Below are 20,897 nucleotides of genomic sequence, written 5' to 3' on the forward strand. Positions count from 1 at the left end.
TAGTAAAAAAAGTTAAGTATTTAGGGGTTTATATTATGACATCAAATGCGAAATTATTTAAGCATAATTATGATCCATTGTGGCAAAAAATACACAGAGAGATGGAAAATTGGAAAAAATTACAATTATCTTTGTTAGGAAGAATAGCAGCAGTAAAAATGAATGTTTTGCCTAAGTTTTTGTTTCTTTTTCAAATGATACCAGTACTTAAAAAAGATGAAAATTTGAAGATATGGCAGAAGGGTATTAATAAGTTTGTCTGGGCAGGGAAGAGACCAAGAATAAAACAAAAAATAATGCAGGATATACGTGAAAGAGGAGGTCTCAATTTAAGATTATATTATGAGGCAGCTGTTCTGTCAGCAATTAGTGACTGGATGAATTCAACAGAAGAAAGAATATTGAATATTGAGGGATATGATTTGGTTTACGGTTGGCATGCTTATTTATTATATGATAAGAAAGTGGACAAGACTTTTAAAAGTCATATATTAAGAAATATAGGAGGGAAGGGGGGGAGGAGGGATGGGAAAAAATTGTTGTAATACTTGATAAAACTTTTTAATAAACAAAAAAAAAAGAAAAAAGAAAAGAAACTGTTTTATTTACTTTTGCTAAAAAAAAAAACTTTATTATTATATCACAAGATTAGCCCAGCATACTCAAACAGGTAAACAGAGTATTAATCTCTTATGAAATAAACCCAATGCAATTTAGATACTTGTCTAAGTAAAAGGTAAATTAATTTAGTAGTCATCTACATCACACAACAACAACAAAAAATTATATCCAAATTCAAACTTTCTAAGAATCAACCCCATCCTTTTCAAAAAATACTATTTTCTATCCAATCCTCTGTTATCTGGCAAGATGACAATAGTTTGGAAAGAAGAAATTGTCACTACTGTGGTGACTTACCGTATTTTCGGACTATAAATGCACCTGAGGATAAGATGCACCTAAATTTAGAAGAGGAAATCAACATTTTAAGGCTTTTTTGGCCCTCTTTTTTTTTTTTTTTGGCTTTTTAAAGCCCATTTTTGAGTCTTTTTTTGGCCCATTTTTTTGGCTTTTTTCAGGCTGTTTTTTCAAAAACAATTGGTTGAAAAAAAGCCTTAAAAAAAACGGGCCAAAGAAAGCCCCGAAAATGGGCTGAAAAAAGGCCCAAAAATGGGACGTGCAGAGGCAAAAGAAACAGCCAGTGGGCGGGCGGGGCTTTGGTAATGTTCGGTCTGTAAGACACACATACATTTTCACTCCCTTTTAGGAGACAAAAAAGTGTGTCTTATAGTCCGAAAAATACTTTATTTTTCAATTCATTGTTTAAAAACTGCCCTTTCATAATATCCATGGCTATATGGATATTATGAAATCCAGAACTGCAAGTAGTACAAAGCCCAATGTCCTGCACACCCCACGAAACACATTAAAACGCAATCCTATATTAAAATATTTAATATATGGGTAATCCTTGATCTATGTCTATTCATGGGGAAGCTGCCAGGGAAGGTGGCAAGTCACTGGGATAAGTATCCCCCACCTCTTCCTCCAGCTCCTCTGTGCACATACCATACCAGTTATTGGCATCACTCTCTCTCCCAGCATGAGCTGCATTTTCTTGAATTTGTGTCATACTCCTGCATTTCTCCCCCACTCATGCTGGACTTTCATATATCTCTCCCGACCTTCATCTCTCATGCACCCTCCCTGACTTGTGCCTCTTGTGCACCCCCTCATTACATTCCCAATCCTTATTGCACTTCTTGTATTCTCTCTTGCTGTACCTTCCCTATGCCCCCTTCCACCATCCCCTACCCAGTAGCAGGGACTTATCTGTCTGCTGGCCTGGAACTTGCATCTTCTTGCCAGGTGTAAGCATTTATGTTATAGCAATTATCAGTATAATGTAACTTCATCATGTTTCTGAACTATTTTTTTGAAAATTGGAGTTCTCTTGTTACTAATATGTTAAAAAATCTAGCAAAAAACGAATGCAAAAAATGAAGATTGAAGTACCATAATAAAGCTGATATTACATTTTGAGTTGGTTCAACTATTATAATATAGCAGGATCAGTTCAGGGATTCACTTTTGGTAAGGATGATGATGATGTTGATGATGATGATTTACAAAATTTTATGTATTAAGGTTACCAGCATTTTAACCCTCTCATGTTTAACCTTCGTTGCAGGTTTAAAAACAAGATTCTTAGGAGTTGCAAGCAACACATATTCAGGACTGCAAGTGCAAATGGCTTATAGTCAGTGGTGGGTTTCAATATTTTTATCTACCGGTTCTGTGGGTGTGGCATGGCTTGGAGGGCATGGCAGGGGAAGGATACTGTAAAATCTCCATTCCCACCCCACTCCAGGGGAAGGTTACTGCAAAATCCCCATTTCCTCCCAATCAGATGGGACTTGGGAGGCAGAGAATAGATGGGGGGGGCAGTGGTGGGATTCAGCCAGTTCGCACCACTTTGAGAGAACCGGTTGTTAACTTTCTGAGCAGTTTGGCAAACAGGTTGTTGGAAGAAATCATTAGGGCAGAGAACCGGTTGTTAAATTACTTGAATCCCACCACTGGGCAGGGCCAGTCAGAATTTTTACTACCGGTTCTTCGAACTACTCAAAATTTCCGCTAGTGGTTCTCCAGAACTGATCAGAACCTACTGAAACCCATCTCCACTCCTGGTGAATGAACAAATTATATAACCAGCCTCAAAATCATGAATTTTCCTGAAATGAATCTCCTATCTAAAATTCAACTTTAATATCACAGTGTGTTATTTTATTGGAAGAAAAATAAACTCAGCTGAGATTTGTGAGGCAAAAACATTACTATTCGGATAAATAACCAGTTCTTATTATATGCTAGCTTCATTTGGACTGCCTTGTAAAGTTCACATGCAAGAAAACATGCAGTTTAAAAAAATTCCATTGCATGGAATTAATTAATTTTTAAAAACATGCATTTTTAAAAATTCCAATCTTGGAAAAATAAGATACAGATACTGAAATCAGTCTAAGTATATCAATATATTTTTCTTCATAAAATTTGAAAATTATATTAAGTGTGAACTGAACCCTAATACAATCCCACTGTAAATTTGGCACATTCCTGTCTCATAATTTTTTTTTTTTTTTAGAATTAAGCTTTGATGAGCATAATTGAATATAATGTTCAATGTTACAATGTAACCAATATGTACAGTGACAGCTGTGATCAATAATCACTACATACCAGAGCTATGTGGCTGTTATTCCAAGTATTATTATCAACTAGAGTAGTTCGATTTGCCATTCCAGCTATTTGATAGCCATAATCCCACCAAGACATTACTCTGGCATGTTCATCTGTATTTTGTCTTAGCCAATAATATGCTTCCCTAAAGTCATCCAAAATGTTCCTTGTGCTATTAGAAAAATAAAAGTTAAGATTGTGTCAACATAATTCTCACTACGTATTAGCAATGCTTTAACTACAATGTATTATAAATAATGGATACATAAAAAATAGTGAATCTTACCCATCATGATTGTAAGAGGCTAAGACAACACTTGGACTGGAATAGGCATTGCTGGTTACCCATGTACAGTGAACAGCAAACATCATCAATAGCATTAGCATTAACATTGTGACAATACTCTTTATATTGGGCCCAAGACCTTCTTCAGTTTTTTCCTGCTCAGATATATGTTTCCTCACTTTACCTGCCTGAGCAAAGAAAACAAATTAAACCTTTCTTTTTAATCTATCAGATTTCAGAGTTTAAATATCCCGTTTTCAGTAATGAAAATCTCACAATTTCTGATTTTAAAAAACACTTTAAAAATTGAAATATTTCAGGTGAAAATAGTTTTTCAAAACGGAATGTATGAAAGGATACTTAATAGTCTAAATCCGGCTTCATTTAATATATTCAACCATGTTTTGGACATTAAGATGATATAATCATAACAAAAGAAGAAAAAAATGAACAGTTTGATGAAGAATGCAGAGATCATAAACAATAGGGAGTCCCCAATCTACTGGGCTGCGGATTGTTTGAAGGTGTGGAACTTCATATGCGAGTGCAAGGGCCCTCCGCTCCAGTGCCCTCCACTTGTGTGTGAGAGCCTGCTGCTCACATGTAAAAAACTCAATTTCCATGAGAGAAAGGCACACCATGCCCACTGCTCACACCAATGAGGCTGTGTGTGCCACTCCTCTGCCCCCCCCAGAGGGCTGCCAAGGTGGAAAAGCTGGGGACCGCTAATAAACATTATTTCCATTTATATGATTTTTATCTATATTAAATACTTCTGTTTAAATTAATTTAGATAGATATCAAACTTTTCAAGGCTCACCTTATCATAAAGGTTTCCTGGATTTCTTTTATCATCTTCATCACTACTATCTTCTACTGGAGGATTTTCTCTCTTCATATCATCACCCAAATAATGTTCAAAAACATTTGAGAAAGCAATGGCTGACAACATACAAACCACTGGAGTCAAAGTCAACATCAGGCGAACCATCACTCCAGCAAAATAAACAGCACTGATTGCATACAAAGCCACTGCAAAGAGACATAGACATCCAGTTTTAATATTTGGTTCCTCACAGATGCAATTTTTCAAGTTCATTATAAGCTTGAATTAAAGCTTGAATGTTTATTTCCCAGAAGTTCATATGAATAAAACTTTAGCATTGTTTGAATTATATCATCCTTGAAAAGAAGGGGTTATTTAATGATTGCTAATTTCTTGCTGCAGCTCATGTCCACCTAGAAGCTTGGAAGTATGAATATGCAACTAAATTAATAGGTACTACTTTGGTGGGAAGGTAACAGCATTCTGTGTGCCTTTGCCATATAGCCATGCTTGCCACATGACTACAGAAATTGTTTTTGGACAATGCTGGCTCCCTCAGCTAAGAAACTGAGAAGATCAGTGTACCTGGAGTCGACAGGGAAACCTTTACCTTTTTAGTAAGTAGCAATTGTTCTAGTGGTCAACTTTTGTCATCATATCAGCTTCAACATTTTCAATCTGTTCTTATGTTTTGACTGGAGTAATTTTTGCTGAATCCAGCATTATATACAGTGAATTCAGAAAGTATTCATACCTCCTTCACTTTTGTCAATTTTGTTATACTGATCCTGATTCTACAGTTGTTCAAAAAACTGAAATATCACAGTGGCATAAGTATTCAGACTCTTTGCAACAACACTTGAAATTTAGCTCAGATGCCTTCCATTTTTCTTGACTGTTGCTGATATGTTTCTACACCTTGATTGAGGTCTACCTGTGGTAAATTATATTGATTGGATTGGATGATTTGGAAAGGAACACACCTCTCTATAGAAGGCCTCACAGTGGACAATGCATACTGTAGCAGAGCAAAAGCCATGAGGTCAAAGAAACTACCTGCAGAGTTCAGAGACAGGATTATTGCAAGGTAGAGATCTGGAGAAGGCTACAATAAGATTTCTGCTGCACTGAAGGTTCCTAAGAGCATATAATTCTCAAATGGAAGAAGGTTGGCACAACCAGGACTTTTCCAGAAGCTGGACGCCCAGTCAAACTGAGCAAGTGGGGGGGAAGGGCCTCAGTGAGAGAGATGACCAAGAATCCAATGATCACTCTGATTGAGCTCCAGAAATCCTATGTGGAGATAGGACAGAGTTCCAGAAGGACAACCATCAGTGCAGCCCTCCACTGATCTGGGCTTTATGGCAGAGTAGCTAGATGGAAGCCTATCCTCAGTGGAGCTCACTTGGAGTTTGCAAAAAAGCACCCGAAGGACTTTCAGACTGTAAGGAACAAGATTCTCTGGTCTAATGAAACCAAAATTGAATTGTTTGGCCTCAATTCTAAATGTTATGTTTGGAGGAAACCAGGCACCACTCATCACCTGCCCAATATCATCCCAACAGTGAAGCATGGTGGTGGCAGCATTATGCTGTGAAGGTGTTTTTCAGCAGCAGGGACTGGGAGACTGATCAGGGTTAAGAGAAAGCTGAATGGAGCAAAGTTCAGGGATATCCTCAATGAAAATCTGTTCCACAGCGTTCAAGACCCCAGATTGGGCTGAAAGTTGACTTTCCAACATGACAATGATCCTAAGCACACAATCAAGACAACACAGGTATGGTTTAGGGACAACTCTCTGAATGGCCTAGAGTGACCTTAGCCAAGGCTTGACATGAACCGTATTGAACATCTCTGGAGGAACCTGAAAATGGCTGTCCACCAATTATCACCATCCAACATGACTGAGCTTGAGAGGATTTGCAAGGAAGAATGGCAGAAAATCCCCCAATCTAGATGTGCAAGCTTGTCGCATCATACCCAAAAAGACTCAAGGCTGTAATTGATGCCATACGTACTTCAACAAAGTACTGAGTGAAGGATCTGAATACTTATGCCAGTAATATTTCAGTTTTTTTAAAAAAACAAATTTACAGACATTTCTAAAATTCTGTTTTTACTTTGTCATTATGGAGTATTGAATGTAGATTAATGAGAAAAAGAAATGAATTTCAACAATTATATAATCAGGCTGCAGCATAACAAAATTGACAAAAATGAAGGGGGTCTGAATACTTCCTGAATGCACTGTAAATATCATAAGTAAATAAATTAAATAGGAATAAATTAAATATATGTAATTTGGGCCTACATCTATGAAACACTGGAGACAAAAAGGAGTCTATCCTTCCTGTCTTGTATGTTCTCGATATTCTCAAGCCATTTTGAAAAATTACAATAGGAAGATAAAACTTTGAGGGGGGGGGATAACTGAAAAATATATCAAATCTATCCCCACAACTAGTTATTCTGGCCTAGATATCAGTCTAATATGCCAAATGAATTTCGATATTAACAGGAATTGTTTTTTGCCCAGCAAAAACGAAACAGGGAGTCCACCTGCTAATAGAAGATACCTGCTAATTTTATGTGCCCCGCGATACCCCCAGCTCCTGGCACGTGATGGCCCGATAGGTCCATTTTTCTCTCTCTCCAAGCTCCAGAGCCTTTTTAGGAGTCTGGGGAGGGCGAAAATGGCCTCCCCCCCCCCCCAAGGCACGCCAGAGCCAGAAACGGCCTGTTTGCCAACTTCCGGTGGGACTGCAAGACCTGTTTTTGCTCTCCCCAGGCTCCAGAGCCTTTCTAGGAACCTGGGGAAGGTGAAAATGGCCTCCCCCCCCGAGGCAGGAAACAGTTGTTCCCCTACTTCTGGTGCGTGTACCGGAGCTGAGCTTGCGTGCCCACTGATATGGCTAGGTGTGCCATGCGTTCCATAGGTTCACCTTCCAGTTCTAGGCAAATGCAATAAAATGCAAAAACATTTTTTCACAACAGTGCAGAACAGAAAGAAATAAAATTAGAGGATGTGAGAGGACAGGCTGCCTAAAATTACCTAGCACTTGGGCTGATGATGATAGGGCTAGCACCAACAATGAAAGAATAAGCCTTCTTCCTCCCTAGAGGAAGGCTAGGGAGATTAAGTTTTTCTCATGGTCCATAACTCCCTTGGTTCTCCCTTCTCCCCCTAACAAAATGGCAGGCAGTTCTGTGGGTCAGCCAAGGGGAAGGCGGTAGAAGGGGAAGGAGGCAGCTTCATTGGGGCTTTCCTGAAGATAGCAAGGGGAGGATAAACAGCATAAGCCTATATGATTCAGTAGGTTGTCTATTATAAAAATAAAAGTATAAAATGACATTGATCATAAAGTTAATGAACCTAAATAAGAAATACATTGAGTATCATTTTTAATTACTGAGAGATATGTTCCAATAAACATAACAAGAATGCTAGCAATTCAATTTAGTTTCATTTTGAAAAGTTATTTTTTCTTACCAAAGACTCTTTCATCATTGATATTTTTAATGCAGAACCACAGGCCTGCTGGGAAAGTACAGACGAGAATATGTAGATCAAAAAAGAAGGAAACCCAAGTTGTAGGCTGATGCTCCGACACTGAGGCAATGATCGGGATGTGAATTTTTGCATACCTTTTTAAAAAGAAACAAATTCAAATTATTTTAGCGATGAAAGTCTAAAAAATTATAATAAAAAATAGCTGATTATTGAAAAATGTCAAATTAAACACATTATGTTTTTAAATACTAGTCATATTCCTATCTTTTAAAGATTTGTAATGTAAGGCATTTTTTTTGAGTGGGTAAAGGTCCTACATATTTCAGTTAAATTTCAGAAATTGAGAAAAATTAGTTCTTAAACTACCTTTGGCTCCTTGCTAAAACTGAATGATATGATCAAATGTAGCCATTTATTCAAAGAATGAAAAAAATGGCATGTCATAAATATCAAAGTATTATTTTGCATCTTATAAATCACACTAACAAGATAAGACATATTCATATTCTACTCAATGACATGTTACCTTCTCTTTTAAAGTGTGTATATTAATACAATGAATCATAAAAAGACAATATAGAATAGTAAGTATAAATTCAATATTAATCATGAAATTATAGATGAATCCAAAATTGAAATATAAGAAACTAAAATAAAAATCATTTTTAAAAAGTAAAAGTTCTTGTACTGTAATATAAAAAAATTATACTGATGCTAATGGAAATTTTAAAGTATTTTAGTGTAGAGAGTAAAAGCTGTTATTTATGCTTTACTTTTTTTTTTTCTTGCTGGGAGAGAGATGGAGTGGTGATTGGTGGTTAACTGTTTTCCATTAACAGGTCAAAGATTATGTAATTTTACCTTATATTCATACCTACCCAGTATCCCACAATGAGTAGAATCTGCCACTCCATGGTGCAATGTAACCTGAAAATACATATTACAGCAACTTAGCAGCTACCATGCACATATACATTCACTTTCAAATCTTCAAAACAAACTGTTCTCTCAATCCATATTAAAAAATATTTGTCTCCAACTTTACTTTTAAACTAATTCCCTTAGTCTCAACTCTAAAGTAAATTGTTCCTTCTTCGTGTATTGATACTTATTTTTACTGACTGTCTGAACCATCTTAGTTGCAAACAAACCACTGAGATCTCTAACAATGAAAGACAGAACTTTCCTTTAGTTGCAGAGTATTTAATGGTCTCAAACAGGGATAAAAAAAAAGAAGATCAGAATGGATCTGCAGCAAAAAATAGTGGCAGGAAATAAGAACAAATTCAAAAAGGTAGCAAAAATGGAGGCAGATAGGACTCTGGCTTTATATGCAGGGTTTTGATGGGGCAAAATGATCATATTTTGATCAAATGCACACTTTAAAGTGTGCATTTCTGTTCTACTTGAACCTTTGTTTCCAGTTCTTTAAAACATTTTAACATTCTACTTCTATGCAAAAAAAATGTATGAAACATCCACTAATAATTCCAAAGATACTACATTATCTGAAATGATTATTTTATGAACAGAGGCAGACATAAAATACAGTTTTGACTCCAGGAGCATATTCCTGATATTTTGTCAAACTGTTTCAGGCTATACATAGTTTGGTAGAAATGAAACATTTAATATTTATGTTAATTCTGGACAGAACAAAATCTAGGCAGAGTGAATAGGACAAGGCTCATTCACATCATCCCTATCTCTCCCCACATAAGTTCCCAGTATAACATATCCACTGGCCCAACTGCTCTTCACATTCCCAGAATCTTTTTTTTTTCACCCTTCACCAGGGCCGGATTTTCCTATAGGCTAACTAGGCTTCAGCCTAGGGCCTCAAGATCAAGAGGGGCCTACATTCAAATTGTTAGCAAAATTAAAATTACACTTTCACTATAGGTGAAAGGGCCTTATAAGTGGAATAGCCTAGGGCCTCTTTCCATCTAAATCCGGCCCTGCCCTTCACCAACATCTAAGCATAACATGTATCATAGGCCCGACTGCTCCTCACCCTCCCAGCACCTTCATTTCCTCCCCATGGCTGAAGCATGGCATAGGCTACTGGATTGCCCAAAGAGCCATTTGTCATAAACTGCTGATATCCTTGCCTTTTCTCTTGCTCCTCATAACAAATTTTACTCAAATAAAAACGCTCCATGTTATTCCATACACAGAAACAAAAAATATTCGAAACAAGTGTATTGAATCTGGGCACAGATTCCCAAACTAGCTGCTCTATGCATGGAAAAATTCATATAAGGAACATTTGCACATCTCTACCCAATAATTATTTTGAACTGTCAAAAAGTTTTCTCTGACAACAGGAAATATTTACTGGATATCACTTACCTGTATATGTTAAATAGATAACGCTCAAGAATACAATTCCAGCAGCCAAAGATATACCTAAGAAGAATAATGTCTGAAATTCTTGCTTTGTTAGTCTGTCTCTCATATACTGCAGGAAAGCATAGGCTTGCAGAAGAGCAAATACACCTATTAAAATGCAAAGAAACAGTTGTGTTTTGTTTAACAAACAGTCCTAGCTCTAAACAAATTTTAAGTAATTTTGTTCACATTAGGCATGTTTCTTTTACTGATTTTATTTATTTACATAGATTTCTATATATGTTGCCATATGCATGACCACTGTATTTTAAGATGTTCTTATTTCCCTAATGTACATATGCTCATTATCTGTAATATTCTTTTATTTTTTCTGCAGCTCTTATTCCACCTCCCCAGATGTTTATTTTTCTTTTTTTATTATTCACTGAAATATTTAAGATGTCAATTCATTTTTATTTTTATCCTTAATTTTATTTTTTTCAATTACTTATTTCCATGAAACAAGTTGAACTGAATCTGAAAAAGGAATTAATTAAAATGTTTTGGGACAAAATACAATCCTGAATTACAATAATGATAAAACATCAAATTCTGATGCATTTCTATCATACTGAGCTGTGGTGACGCAGTGGTTAGAGTGCAGTACTGCAGGCTACTTTTGTTGCTTGGCAGCTGCCAGCAGTTTGGCAGATTGAATCTCAGCAGGCTCAAGGTTGACTCAGCCTTCCATCCTTCTGAGGTCGGTAAAATGAGGACCCAGATTGTTGGGGGCAATATGCTGATTCTGTAAAACTGCTTAGAGAGGGCTATAAAGCACTATGGGATGGTATGTAAATCTAAGTGCTATTACTATATTAGAACACAAGTGTCAAACTTGCAGTGTCATGTTGCCATCATGTGACGTTTTGCAACGTTTTTCCCTTTGCACAGCTGGGGTAGGCATAGCCTGTGCGTGATGCATCCAGCCTGTGGGCCAACAGTTTGACACCCCTGTATTAGAACATATAATATTTCTTGTAAAAAGCGGCTCTAACCTGATTGTTTTTGATATTACCCCATTTTTGTATCTTTTCCTACTTTTCAGTATCTTTTTCAGATATGATTATCACAGCAGTACAGACTATTCCAAACAAAGCCTCATCACAGATTTATATAAATCCACTGTACATTGACAAAATTATTTTCAATCTCCTTAATGATCCCAATAGGTACAAGGTATGCTTATTAATAGTCCTCCCATAATAGTTTACGTTTTCGTTCAGCTAAAATGTATCAACATTCTTTGTTGACATGATCAATTTTGTCAGCTCAGACTCCATTAATATATATGTGAAGGTTTGGGGGTGTTTTTTTTTTTTTTTATCACTGCGTACCATTTTATACTTACCCTGAAGTGCATTTTGCCATTCTAAGACCCATTCACCAATTCGTGGATATTCTTGCACATATTCTTCTTCATAGTTCCTTTTTGATCAGGAAATGTAATAGCTACTTGGAACATTTCTCCAAACAGAAAATTTATTCCTACTACTGCTCTTTATCCATTACTAATTAGCAGAATATCTGCACTGTGGCGCAGTTGTTAGAATGCAGTATTATTGCAGGCTAACTCTACTCACTCCTAGGAGTTCAATTCCTTCAATCCTGACCGGTTCAAGGTTGACTCAGCCTTCCATCCTTCCAAGATCAATAAAATGAGGACCCAGATTGTTGGGAGAAATATGCTGACTCTTCTTAGAGAGAGCTGTAAAGCACTATGGGATGGTATATAGATCTAAGTGCTAATGGTAAATGCTTTTATGCTGCTAAGTTAGTTAACTATCTTTGGAAGGTGCCTTTGCGCATTTTGCTATTCAAAATAACTACTGATAATCTTATACATAATTTTGCTGTCAGCAAGGTTAGTGAATGATGACACACAATCAGCACAGGATTATTACTGGGAAAATTTGTGCAACATTTAAGAGGAATAAGAGTAAAATGAATCTGTCTACAAATAAGACATTTCTTCAGCAACTATTCAAAGCTTCAGTGGTTCTGAATTTATAATCAGTATAGATAGTTCTCAACCTATGATGACAAGTGAGCCCAAAATTTCTATTGCTAAGTGACACAGTTGTTAATGAGTTTTTCCCATTTTTTGACTTTTTTTGCCACAGTTGTTAAGTGAATCACTGCAGTTGTTAAGTTAGTAACATACTTGTTAAGTGAATCTATTTTTCTCATTGGTTTTACTTATAAGGTTGCAAAAGGTGATCACATAACCCAGAACATTGCAACCATCATAAAAACGAGTCAGTTACCAAGCACCCGAATTTTGGTCATGTGACCATGGGAATGCTGTAATGGTCATAAGTGAGAAAAATGGTCATGTCATATTTTCAATGCCATTGTAACTTCAGTCATTAAAGGAATGGTTGTAAGTCGAGAATTACCTGTACTTGAAGTTCTGGTCCTTGAAGTGCTCCAGCAGTCACATGAATAAAATTTGGGTGTTTGGCAATTAGCTTTAATTATGACCAATTTCAAGTGTCTGCTGTCGTGAGATCACAATTTGCAACATTACCTACTGGCTTCCTACAAGCAACATCAATGGAGTAGCTGTCAAGGAAGGTTGTAAGTCATTCAGGTGAGTCTTCCTCCCATCTTCTCTCCACTTGCATGCACAGCAGTCTTTGTCCTCTTCTTACCCACACCTTTTGGCCTCTTTTCCTGAGTTTCCTGTGATCCCCCTTATCTTACATCCGCCTTCCATGGGCTCCCTCCCTGAGATGGATGCACCCCATACTCTCTTTCCAAACCTCCCTGCAATTGCACACATGCATTCTATGCCCTCTTTCCATAGTCTTCCTGTGACTGTACGCAAGCAGGCATCACATAATCTCCTTCCTTGCCTTCTTAATGCTTGTGCTCCATCAACTCTCCTCTTTCAATCTGAGTGTGCTCTCCACTAGTCCTCCCCACCTCAGTGTGGCAGCTCCATGCTCTTTACCTGAGACTCCCTCCAAATTATTTAACAAGTCTTGGGTTAGGACAATGGCCTAGATTGTGATAGCTAAGCAGTCACCCGATGTTGTATTTTATCACCAGGACATTTAGTCATAGCAAACCCTGTCGCAATTACAATTGTAGCTTGAGGACTACCTGTAAATATCTGTAATAGTTAGGCAAAATTTTTCAAAATTGTTCTTATGCTATATAAGAACTTCCATTTTACAAGGCTTATTTTATTTTTGTTTATTTGATTTACATTCTGCCTTTCTTTTAGAATATTAAGGCAGCATACACACACACACACACACACACACACACACACACACACACACACACACACACACAAATAGATATTTCTGGATATCATGTTAGAAAATTATAACTTCTAAACTATTTTTTTCTAATCATGTTTATGCTGTAACAACAGAATAAGAGATAAAATGACGTAAGTACTATAACTAAAATCAGAATTTATATTTTCTTTCTTCTTTTCTATATTCTAAATATTCATTTTCATTAGTTTTTTGTTTTTTATTAAAATCTTTATTAAAGAAATTAAAACTTCATTGTGTATATTTTCAATACATTAAATTCTTTCTTACCTGCAGCTGCCATGTGCTCACTTGTCCTAATTGGTTGAAATCCAACAAAAGGTATCTGCATGGATAATATTAACCCAACAATGTAGAAAGTGCTATATGCTGCGAATAAAAAAAGTGTCAGATTACTATAAAAGGAAAAAAGTTAATTTTTAAAATGGTATACTCATATTTTTAGGATTTGTCAGAATATTTCCAGGCCATTTCTGTAATATAAATTTATGTTCTCAAATATTGACTGGTACACTGATATTTTGGTTCTTTAATTATAGAATTAGTATAGAAAGGGGATTTCTAAAAGTTTGGGGCAGCCTGAATATCACTGTAGTGACACATAGAGGGAGAAATGATGGGAGGCAGAGTTGGTAACTCTCAGGGAATGTGTCCTCAGTAGGTTGTTTCTGTGATGTATTCCAGTCCCCTAATCTCAACCCAAAGGTCCCAATTAGCAAATCTTCAAGGGGCCGGGCTTTTGCCTTCTGGAAGTGAATACCAGGTCTATCTGTAATAAGGTCATCCTTAGCCATGATTTGATCACCGATGAGAAGAATAACTAGACATGTATATCTGAGTCTTGGGTTGGGATACTACAGGTAGTCTTGAAGTTGATCATTATTACACTGAAGTTGAGCATTATCATATTCCCAAAAAAATCTAGTCACTAATATATACAGTGAATTCAAATTCAAAATATTGATTACAGTCAAAGCCAGTACAATTAAAAATACTCTAAGAGTATCTAGTTAAAAGTTCTAGAATAAAATAATGACAAAAAGCAAATAAATCTGTGTTAAAAACATAATTTGGCAGCCTGTCAGCTGAACATAAACAAAAGCATGGCCTAAACTATAATGCAATATTAACCCTTAAATTGTAAAAGCCTATAATTTTTATGTACTAAAATACAAGAGTGAGAATATCAAGAGATTAGTGCATTAATTGTATAAAATGGCTATAATGGATTATTCATCCAGTTCTGCTGTGCAGAATCTAGCTACCTGCTCTGTGAGTACGATCCATTCGTCTTTAAGCAATCATTGAAGATAAATGGTATTGGAATGGCCAGGACACCTATTAATTATCAGGAAAATAAATTTTGTTTGAATGTCTCTATAAAGAGAGCAGTGAAGAAGGACATGTCTATAGGTTTCCATCTCTCCAGAATCACAGGGACAGAATCTTTCAACCAATGTTATCCCTTTATATTTGCCGTCCAGGACGGCTGACGGTTGCACATGACATCATGGAAACGAAAAGGCTTTCTGAAGGTTCACTGTCTCTAACTGGCTAAGATAATTGGCACAGGTGAGATTATATCTTAATAGAATCTGGAATCAATATATATAGTACCTAATTTTACCTAATTTCCAGTTTGAATAATGAGAATTATTTCATCTTAATGTAAAGTTTGACAATGTAAAGTTTGCAATTCAAAATGCAAGAGAATATAGTAACTGCAACATTGCCATCTTGTGGCGTTTAACAGTAATAGATTACTATGACTACTTGAATCCTATTAGGTATTTTAGTAATTTAAAAAGAACAAAGAATTTGCTTCTATTTGAAAAATTAAACTTTGACTTGTACTCAAATTAGTGTTTGTTAAAATACTAATAGATTTCTTGTTTCTCTAAAGGAAGTTGCAACCTAATCCATTTTATTCGTAAATACTTCAAAATTCCCTTCAGTAATTATTTTTCACATGGTTCATTAAAAACTTCCATCATTTAAAAGACGTGATTACTTACAAAGGATATATCAAAACCTAACTTTAAAATCTGGGAAGTAAAGCAAAACCAGATTGTTTAATCACTGATCCTACTGTTACTTTTGTCCTCTAGTTTGCACATACTGAGCTCTTTTTAAAACTCTTTTTTCTACTTGACCAAAATATTGTTTCAGATTTATGCTACAGGGGGAATATAGCAATATAAAGTGAGGAATCAACCATCCTGGGGTCTCTGAATTTTTATATCAAATGATATTTTAATGTCTGGGACAAAATTTATTTGGTTCATATTTTAATGTGACATTTTCAAATATGCATTGCTTAGAACTGAACATGAAAAAAACAATACAATTTCTTACAATAGTTGCACTTTTTTCAAAATATATGATATAGTTTTCCAAATAAATGCTACTGGAAAAATATATAGGTTATGTATGAATAAAAACAGAAACAAGAAATTTCTTAAAATTCACATAATGGAAAAAAATAGGATGTTTATCTGAAAGTATAAATATTCATGCTACGTTTTGCTCTAAAACGTCACAAATGGATCCCAACAATATCAGAAAAATTAAAAACTAGGCAAACAAAACAAATCTTTCTTTTTAGGCATTTAATTAGATAAATTTCCATTTTGATAACTCATTTAAGAAAAACATTAAACCCTTTTCATTACCATACTTTTCGGAGTACAAGACACAATAGGCTAAATCACTTAGCCAAACGCAAGGTGTTCGCCAAACTGGACCTGAGAGAAGCCTATTACTGCATACGAATTAGAGAAGACGACGAATGGAAGACCACTTTTAACTGCCCGCTTGGAGGTGGGCAATTTGGGAGAAGGAAGCCTACACTTCCTTCTCTGGGCTCTTCCTTCTCTGGGCTCTTCTATCCTGGAGGCATTTTCTTGAAGGGGGAAAAGTGCCTTTCGAGGTCTGGACTGATCACAAAAACCTCGAAGCCTTAAGAAACTCCAGAAAACTCTCTGCCAAACAAATCCGCTGGGCACAATACTTCAGATGGTTTAACTTCGAGTTAAAAATACATCGGGGGGGGGGGGGGAGAACCTGTTAGCTGATGCTTATTTATCGAGAAAACCACAGTTCAACAGTCGGAGGGAAGAAGTCGTCCACCCCACCATCCCCCCCCCAACAAGCAGCACAAGTCACCACTAGGGGTCAAGCCGGACGCCAACCCTATCCCATATGGGACAAATTGACAGCCATACTGAAAGCAGTGCTCCCAGCCAACTAATGGCTCATGGATAATAAAGGTATCTTGACTATGAGAGATGGACTGGCTTGGAAGGGGTCCAAACTATATGTCCCTACCAGCTTGAGGCTGGAAGTCTTACAGTGCAGCCACAATTCACAACTGACAGGCCATTTTGGGTTCTTGAAAAATCTGCACCTGGCCTGAAGACAGTTTTGGTGGCCAAAGATGAAAGCCGACACGAAAGATTATGTAAAAAGCTGTGCCACTTGCGGCAGCCATGAAAATGAGACCACAGAAACCTCCTGGGTTCCTCCAACAAGTGGCCAACCCCAGCCGACTGGGAGGAAATTGCAATGGACTTTATAGTCGAGCTCCCAGAGAGTGGAGGAAATACAGTGATTTAGACAGTGGTTGACTTGATTTCCAACCAAACCCACTTCACTGCCTGCTTGGGATTACCCTCAGCGAAGAAACTGGCAAAGTAGTTTATTAAGCAGATTTACCGGATGCACGGAGTACCCTGCCGGATTATCTCAGACCGAGTCGTCCAGTTCACCGCTAAGTTCTAAATGGAGTTCCTGAAATCTGTTGGGTCCATTCAGGGACTTAGCTCAGCTTTCCATCCGAGTATGAATGGAGCCGCGGAATGAGCGAACGCAATGGTGGAGCAATATATCAAATGCTATGCAAATTACTAGCAAGAGAACTGGGTAGACTGCTGCCGTTTGTAGAAGTTGCATACAACAATGCCGTACATAGCAGGCTGTCCCTCTTCCAGGTCACCAGCAGCATGGACTTTATCCCGTTGCCTGAACTGCCCAGAGAGCCACAACCTTCATGACTCTGACCGAATAGGTGGAATCATTAAAGAAGGGGTGGGAGAATACCAAAAAAGCACTGGTGGAAGCGGCTGAGGTGTATAAAAAACAAGTGGATAAGCACCGATCTCTCCAGCCCCCTTTCCGTGTGGGAGATCGGGTTTACCTATCCACCAAATACGTAAAATTGAAGTTGCCCAGTAAAAAGCTGGGACCAAAATTTTTAGGACCTTTCCCAATAGTGAAAATAATTAACCCAATAACAGTTCAGTTTAACCTCCCACGCACATAGGGAAAGTGCATCCAATCTTTCACTGCAGTTTACTAAAACTGGCAGTCGGGTCAAGATTAAGACCACAGGACCGACCAGCGCCCAAGCCTATAGTGGTGCAAGGGGAAACTCATTATGAGATTAAGAGAATCCTAGACTCTAGATTGTATAGAGGTCAATTACAATATTTAATTCATTGGAAACCCTTTGTCTGAAGCTACTTGGGTTAAGAGCTGGGATGTAAAGGCAGAGAGATTAGTAAAACAATTCCATGACAAATTCCCTGATAAGCCAAAGGGTCCCCCCTATGTTACTCTTTTATTTAATAAACATTTGATTAAAAATATATATTATCTATAGCAAAAACCGAAAGAAATTTCAAAATTATTGTTCTGTGATTAATATATACAAATGTGTTTAAATCATAGATATTTGAAAGGCTAGTAAAGCTGAAATGAAAAATCACTTTTCATCCAACAGCATCATATTGGAATACTCACCTATATAGACCCTCCTGCTGTATCTTTGCATTAACAATAACACAAATACATGCAGTGGAATAAGGTTGATGATGAAAACATAACCACCCCATGCAGAAACCTGTGAAAAATATAATAAGCATTAAGATTTAGTTCATGTTTACAATGTTATCTTGATAAACATCAGTTACTGAAAATTCAAACTATATATAATGAAAAAATATTTTGAACCACAGGAAGAATTTATAAATTGAAGAACTTCCAGCAGAAAACAGATTAAGTAATATATAAAATAGGCTAGTGCCAAAGTATTACATAAAATGATCAATTTCAATCTTCTGACAAGTTTTTATTCTATTCTGTGTGCAGTTTACAGCACTCTATAAATTCAATTAATACTGGTTCATAAAAAAATTCCCTATGTTATCATCTTTTATGTTTATCTTTTGTTTCCAAAATATTCTGGAATAAAATTGTCCTTTTTTACTACATTGCCAATTTTCTCTAAGACAGCGACAGTATTATTACAAAAGGACACAAAGAGATAGGATAAGCATGACTAGTTTGTTTGAAAACATACCTTTTCAGACTCAGAAGTAACTCCAATTATTTACTCCAGTTACTATAAGAACAAGTAAGTAATGGTGCCCATACCTTCTTACTTTTATTTATCTCTATTAGCATTATTATGCTTTATTAAATTATATATTTACAATTTACAAGCATCTCTCACTACAGAAAAGCAGTGATCTCTTGCAACTGAAATTTTGCCAGCAAAGCAATTTTAAGAAAAAATAAATGCCAATATTTAGTCAATGCAATTAACATTTTTATTAAAATTATTTATTACCATAATGATTTTTATTTGAAATACTTCTGATGCATAATCAATAAAACAGTTTAACAGCAGCACATATAGCAACTGCTGTGGTAAGTTTGCTTTAAATCAGTGGTTCTCAACAAGTGGTCACAGGGGGTTCATGAATACTTGAAGAATAGTTATCATTTAAATCTTAAACCCTGGGGGTCCAGGGCCATGGCCCATGACCATAAAAGCTATTTAAAAGGGATCTGTAGTGAAGAAAAAGTTGACAAACACTTTTAAAAATAGAAACAATGTTTCTACGGTTCACTGAAAGGTTTTTTTTTACTATATTTTAATAGCATAGATTCAATATTTCTTGTAATATAGAGCAGTATGACTTATAATAAAATAACTATGAAATAACATGGAAAAAGAACTGAAATCTTTCTTTTCAATAATTCAACAAATGTAATTAACAAGTCAAAGGGCATGAAAGTTCTTAAGTTACTAAATTATCAATTCCTTGTTGACCCTTGTTGATCAATTCCTTATTTAATAATTTTCTAAAATTCCTGAAAAAAATCAGCTGCTGAGAGTAAGATCATCTCACTGTTTGTTTCACTATTAGCCAACACCACTAGAGACCTGTCACTAATTAATTTGCAGAGACCTCTTATTAAAACTTACCAATTTACATTTCTGCTGAGAAAGCTAACTTAGGTATACAAGAACAATCACAATAACATAAAAGCATACCAATTTTCTAAACTGAAGTTGTATTTCAAAACAGAGGTGTCCATTTATGCTACCATTAGTCTACTTTATACCTTAAATACCTCTGCCCTCTACAAAGCTGAGTGGTGAAGAGGAAGAGAGAAAAATAGTATTACTTGCTTTTTAATTTTTATCTTGCACAGAACCATCATGCAGCTTCTAACATATTATTTTGGAAAGAATAAGAGAAAAGAAAAAAAAAACTCTAATCTCTGCATTAGGTAGGCTTTTCTAATTTATCATAAGAATAAGCGGGGGTGTCAAAATCAAGGCCTGCGGGCTGGATCTGGCCCACAGGGTGTTTAGATCTGGCACGCAGGGCTGGCCTGGAAATAGCAAAGGACCACCCGCAGTGCCTCTGCTAGCAGCCCCTGTGGCCCATTTTTGGCCTGGATGGCCTCCTGAAACACGCTGTTGGCTAAAATGGGCCACGGGGGCCTCCTGAGCTCCCCCCGCCTGTTGCTGGCTGAAATGCAGACTCCGTGGGCTAGATCTGGCCCTCGGAGACTCTGTTCGGGCCTCCAGAGGCCTACCCAGGCCTGTTACAGGATGAAATGGAGTCTCCGTGGACCACATCCTACCCTCGCCACCCCATTTCCCACGGTTTTACTGTATTTACTTTTCTTTTTTTTTCCCCAAAAAGTTTTTTTATTTTTTAAACAAAAACAACATAATAACATCATCCTTCCAAACAATTAGACAGTATTTCGATCAGTTAAAATCATTTCGTGCTCTCAAAATTTTAAAAATCTCATTACTGTACTTACTTTTCAAAGAGCTCCAGAAGAGGCTGACCCACGTGGCAGAGAAACCGAAGTCTTTTATTCAGAAACCTGGGAAGCTGTACGAACGCAAGATGTAAGGAAAACAGCTTTCCTCATCTGAATAAAAGACCAGCTTCTCTGCCATGAGCATCTGGAGGCTTAGTTTGGACCTAGTCTGGCTGGCGATGAGCAGCCTCTTGCTTGCTGCTGACTGGTTAATTTGAATGAGCAGCT

General features: G+C 36.7%; 1 protein-coding gene across 1 annotated transcript in view; it reads right to left on the reverse strand.

Annotated features, from left to right (window-relative positions):
- Positions 1-20,897, reverse strand: part of STT3B (STT3 oligosaccharyltransferase complex catalytic subunit B) — a 90,857-nt gene that overhangs the window by 8,628 nt on the left and 61,332 nt on the right. Inside the window, exons 5-12 of the mRNA XM_060685815.2 lie at positions 18,342-18,441; positions 13,812-13,910; positions 10,216-10,362; positions 8,742-8,790; positions 7,843-7,997; positions 4,347-4,558; positions 3,527-3,714; positions 3,241-3,412 (exon numbers count right to left, since the gene is read on the reverse strand). Coding sequence (XP_060541798.1) covers positions 3,241-3,412; positions 3,527-3,714; positions 4,347-4,558; positions 7,843-7,997; positions 8,742-8,790; positions 10,216-10,362; positions 13,812-13,910; positions 18,342-18,441 — 1,122 coding nt within the window. The remainder of the gene's footprint in view (positions 1-3,240; positions 3,413-3,526; positions 3,715-4,346; positions 4,559-7,842; positions 7,998-8,741; positions 8,791-10,215; positions 10,363-13,811; positions 13,911-18,341; positions 18,442-20,897) is intronic.

Source organism: Pantherophis guttatus, chromosome 4 (assembly GCF_059756535.1).
Source record: "Pantherophis guttatus breed Tessera chromosome 4, ASM5975653v1, whole genome shotgun sequence".
In the NCBI taxonomy this organism is placed as follows: domain Eukaryota; kingdom Metazoa; phylum Chordata; class Lepidosauria; order Squamata; family Colubridae; genus Pantherophis; species Pantherophis guttatus.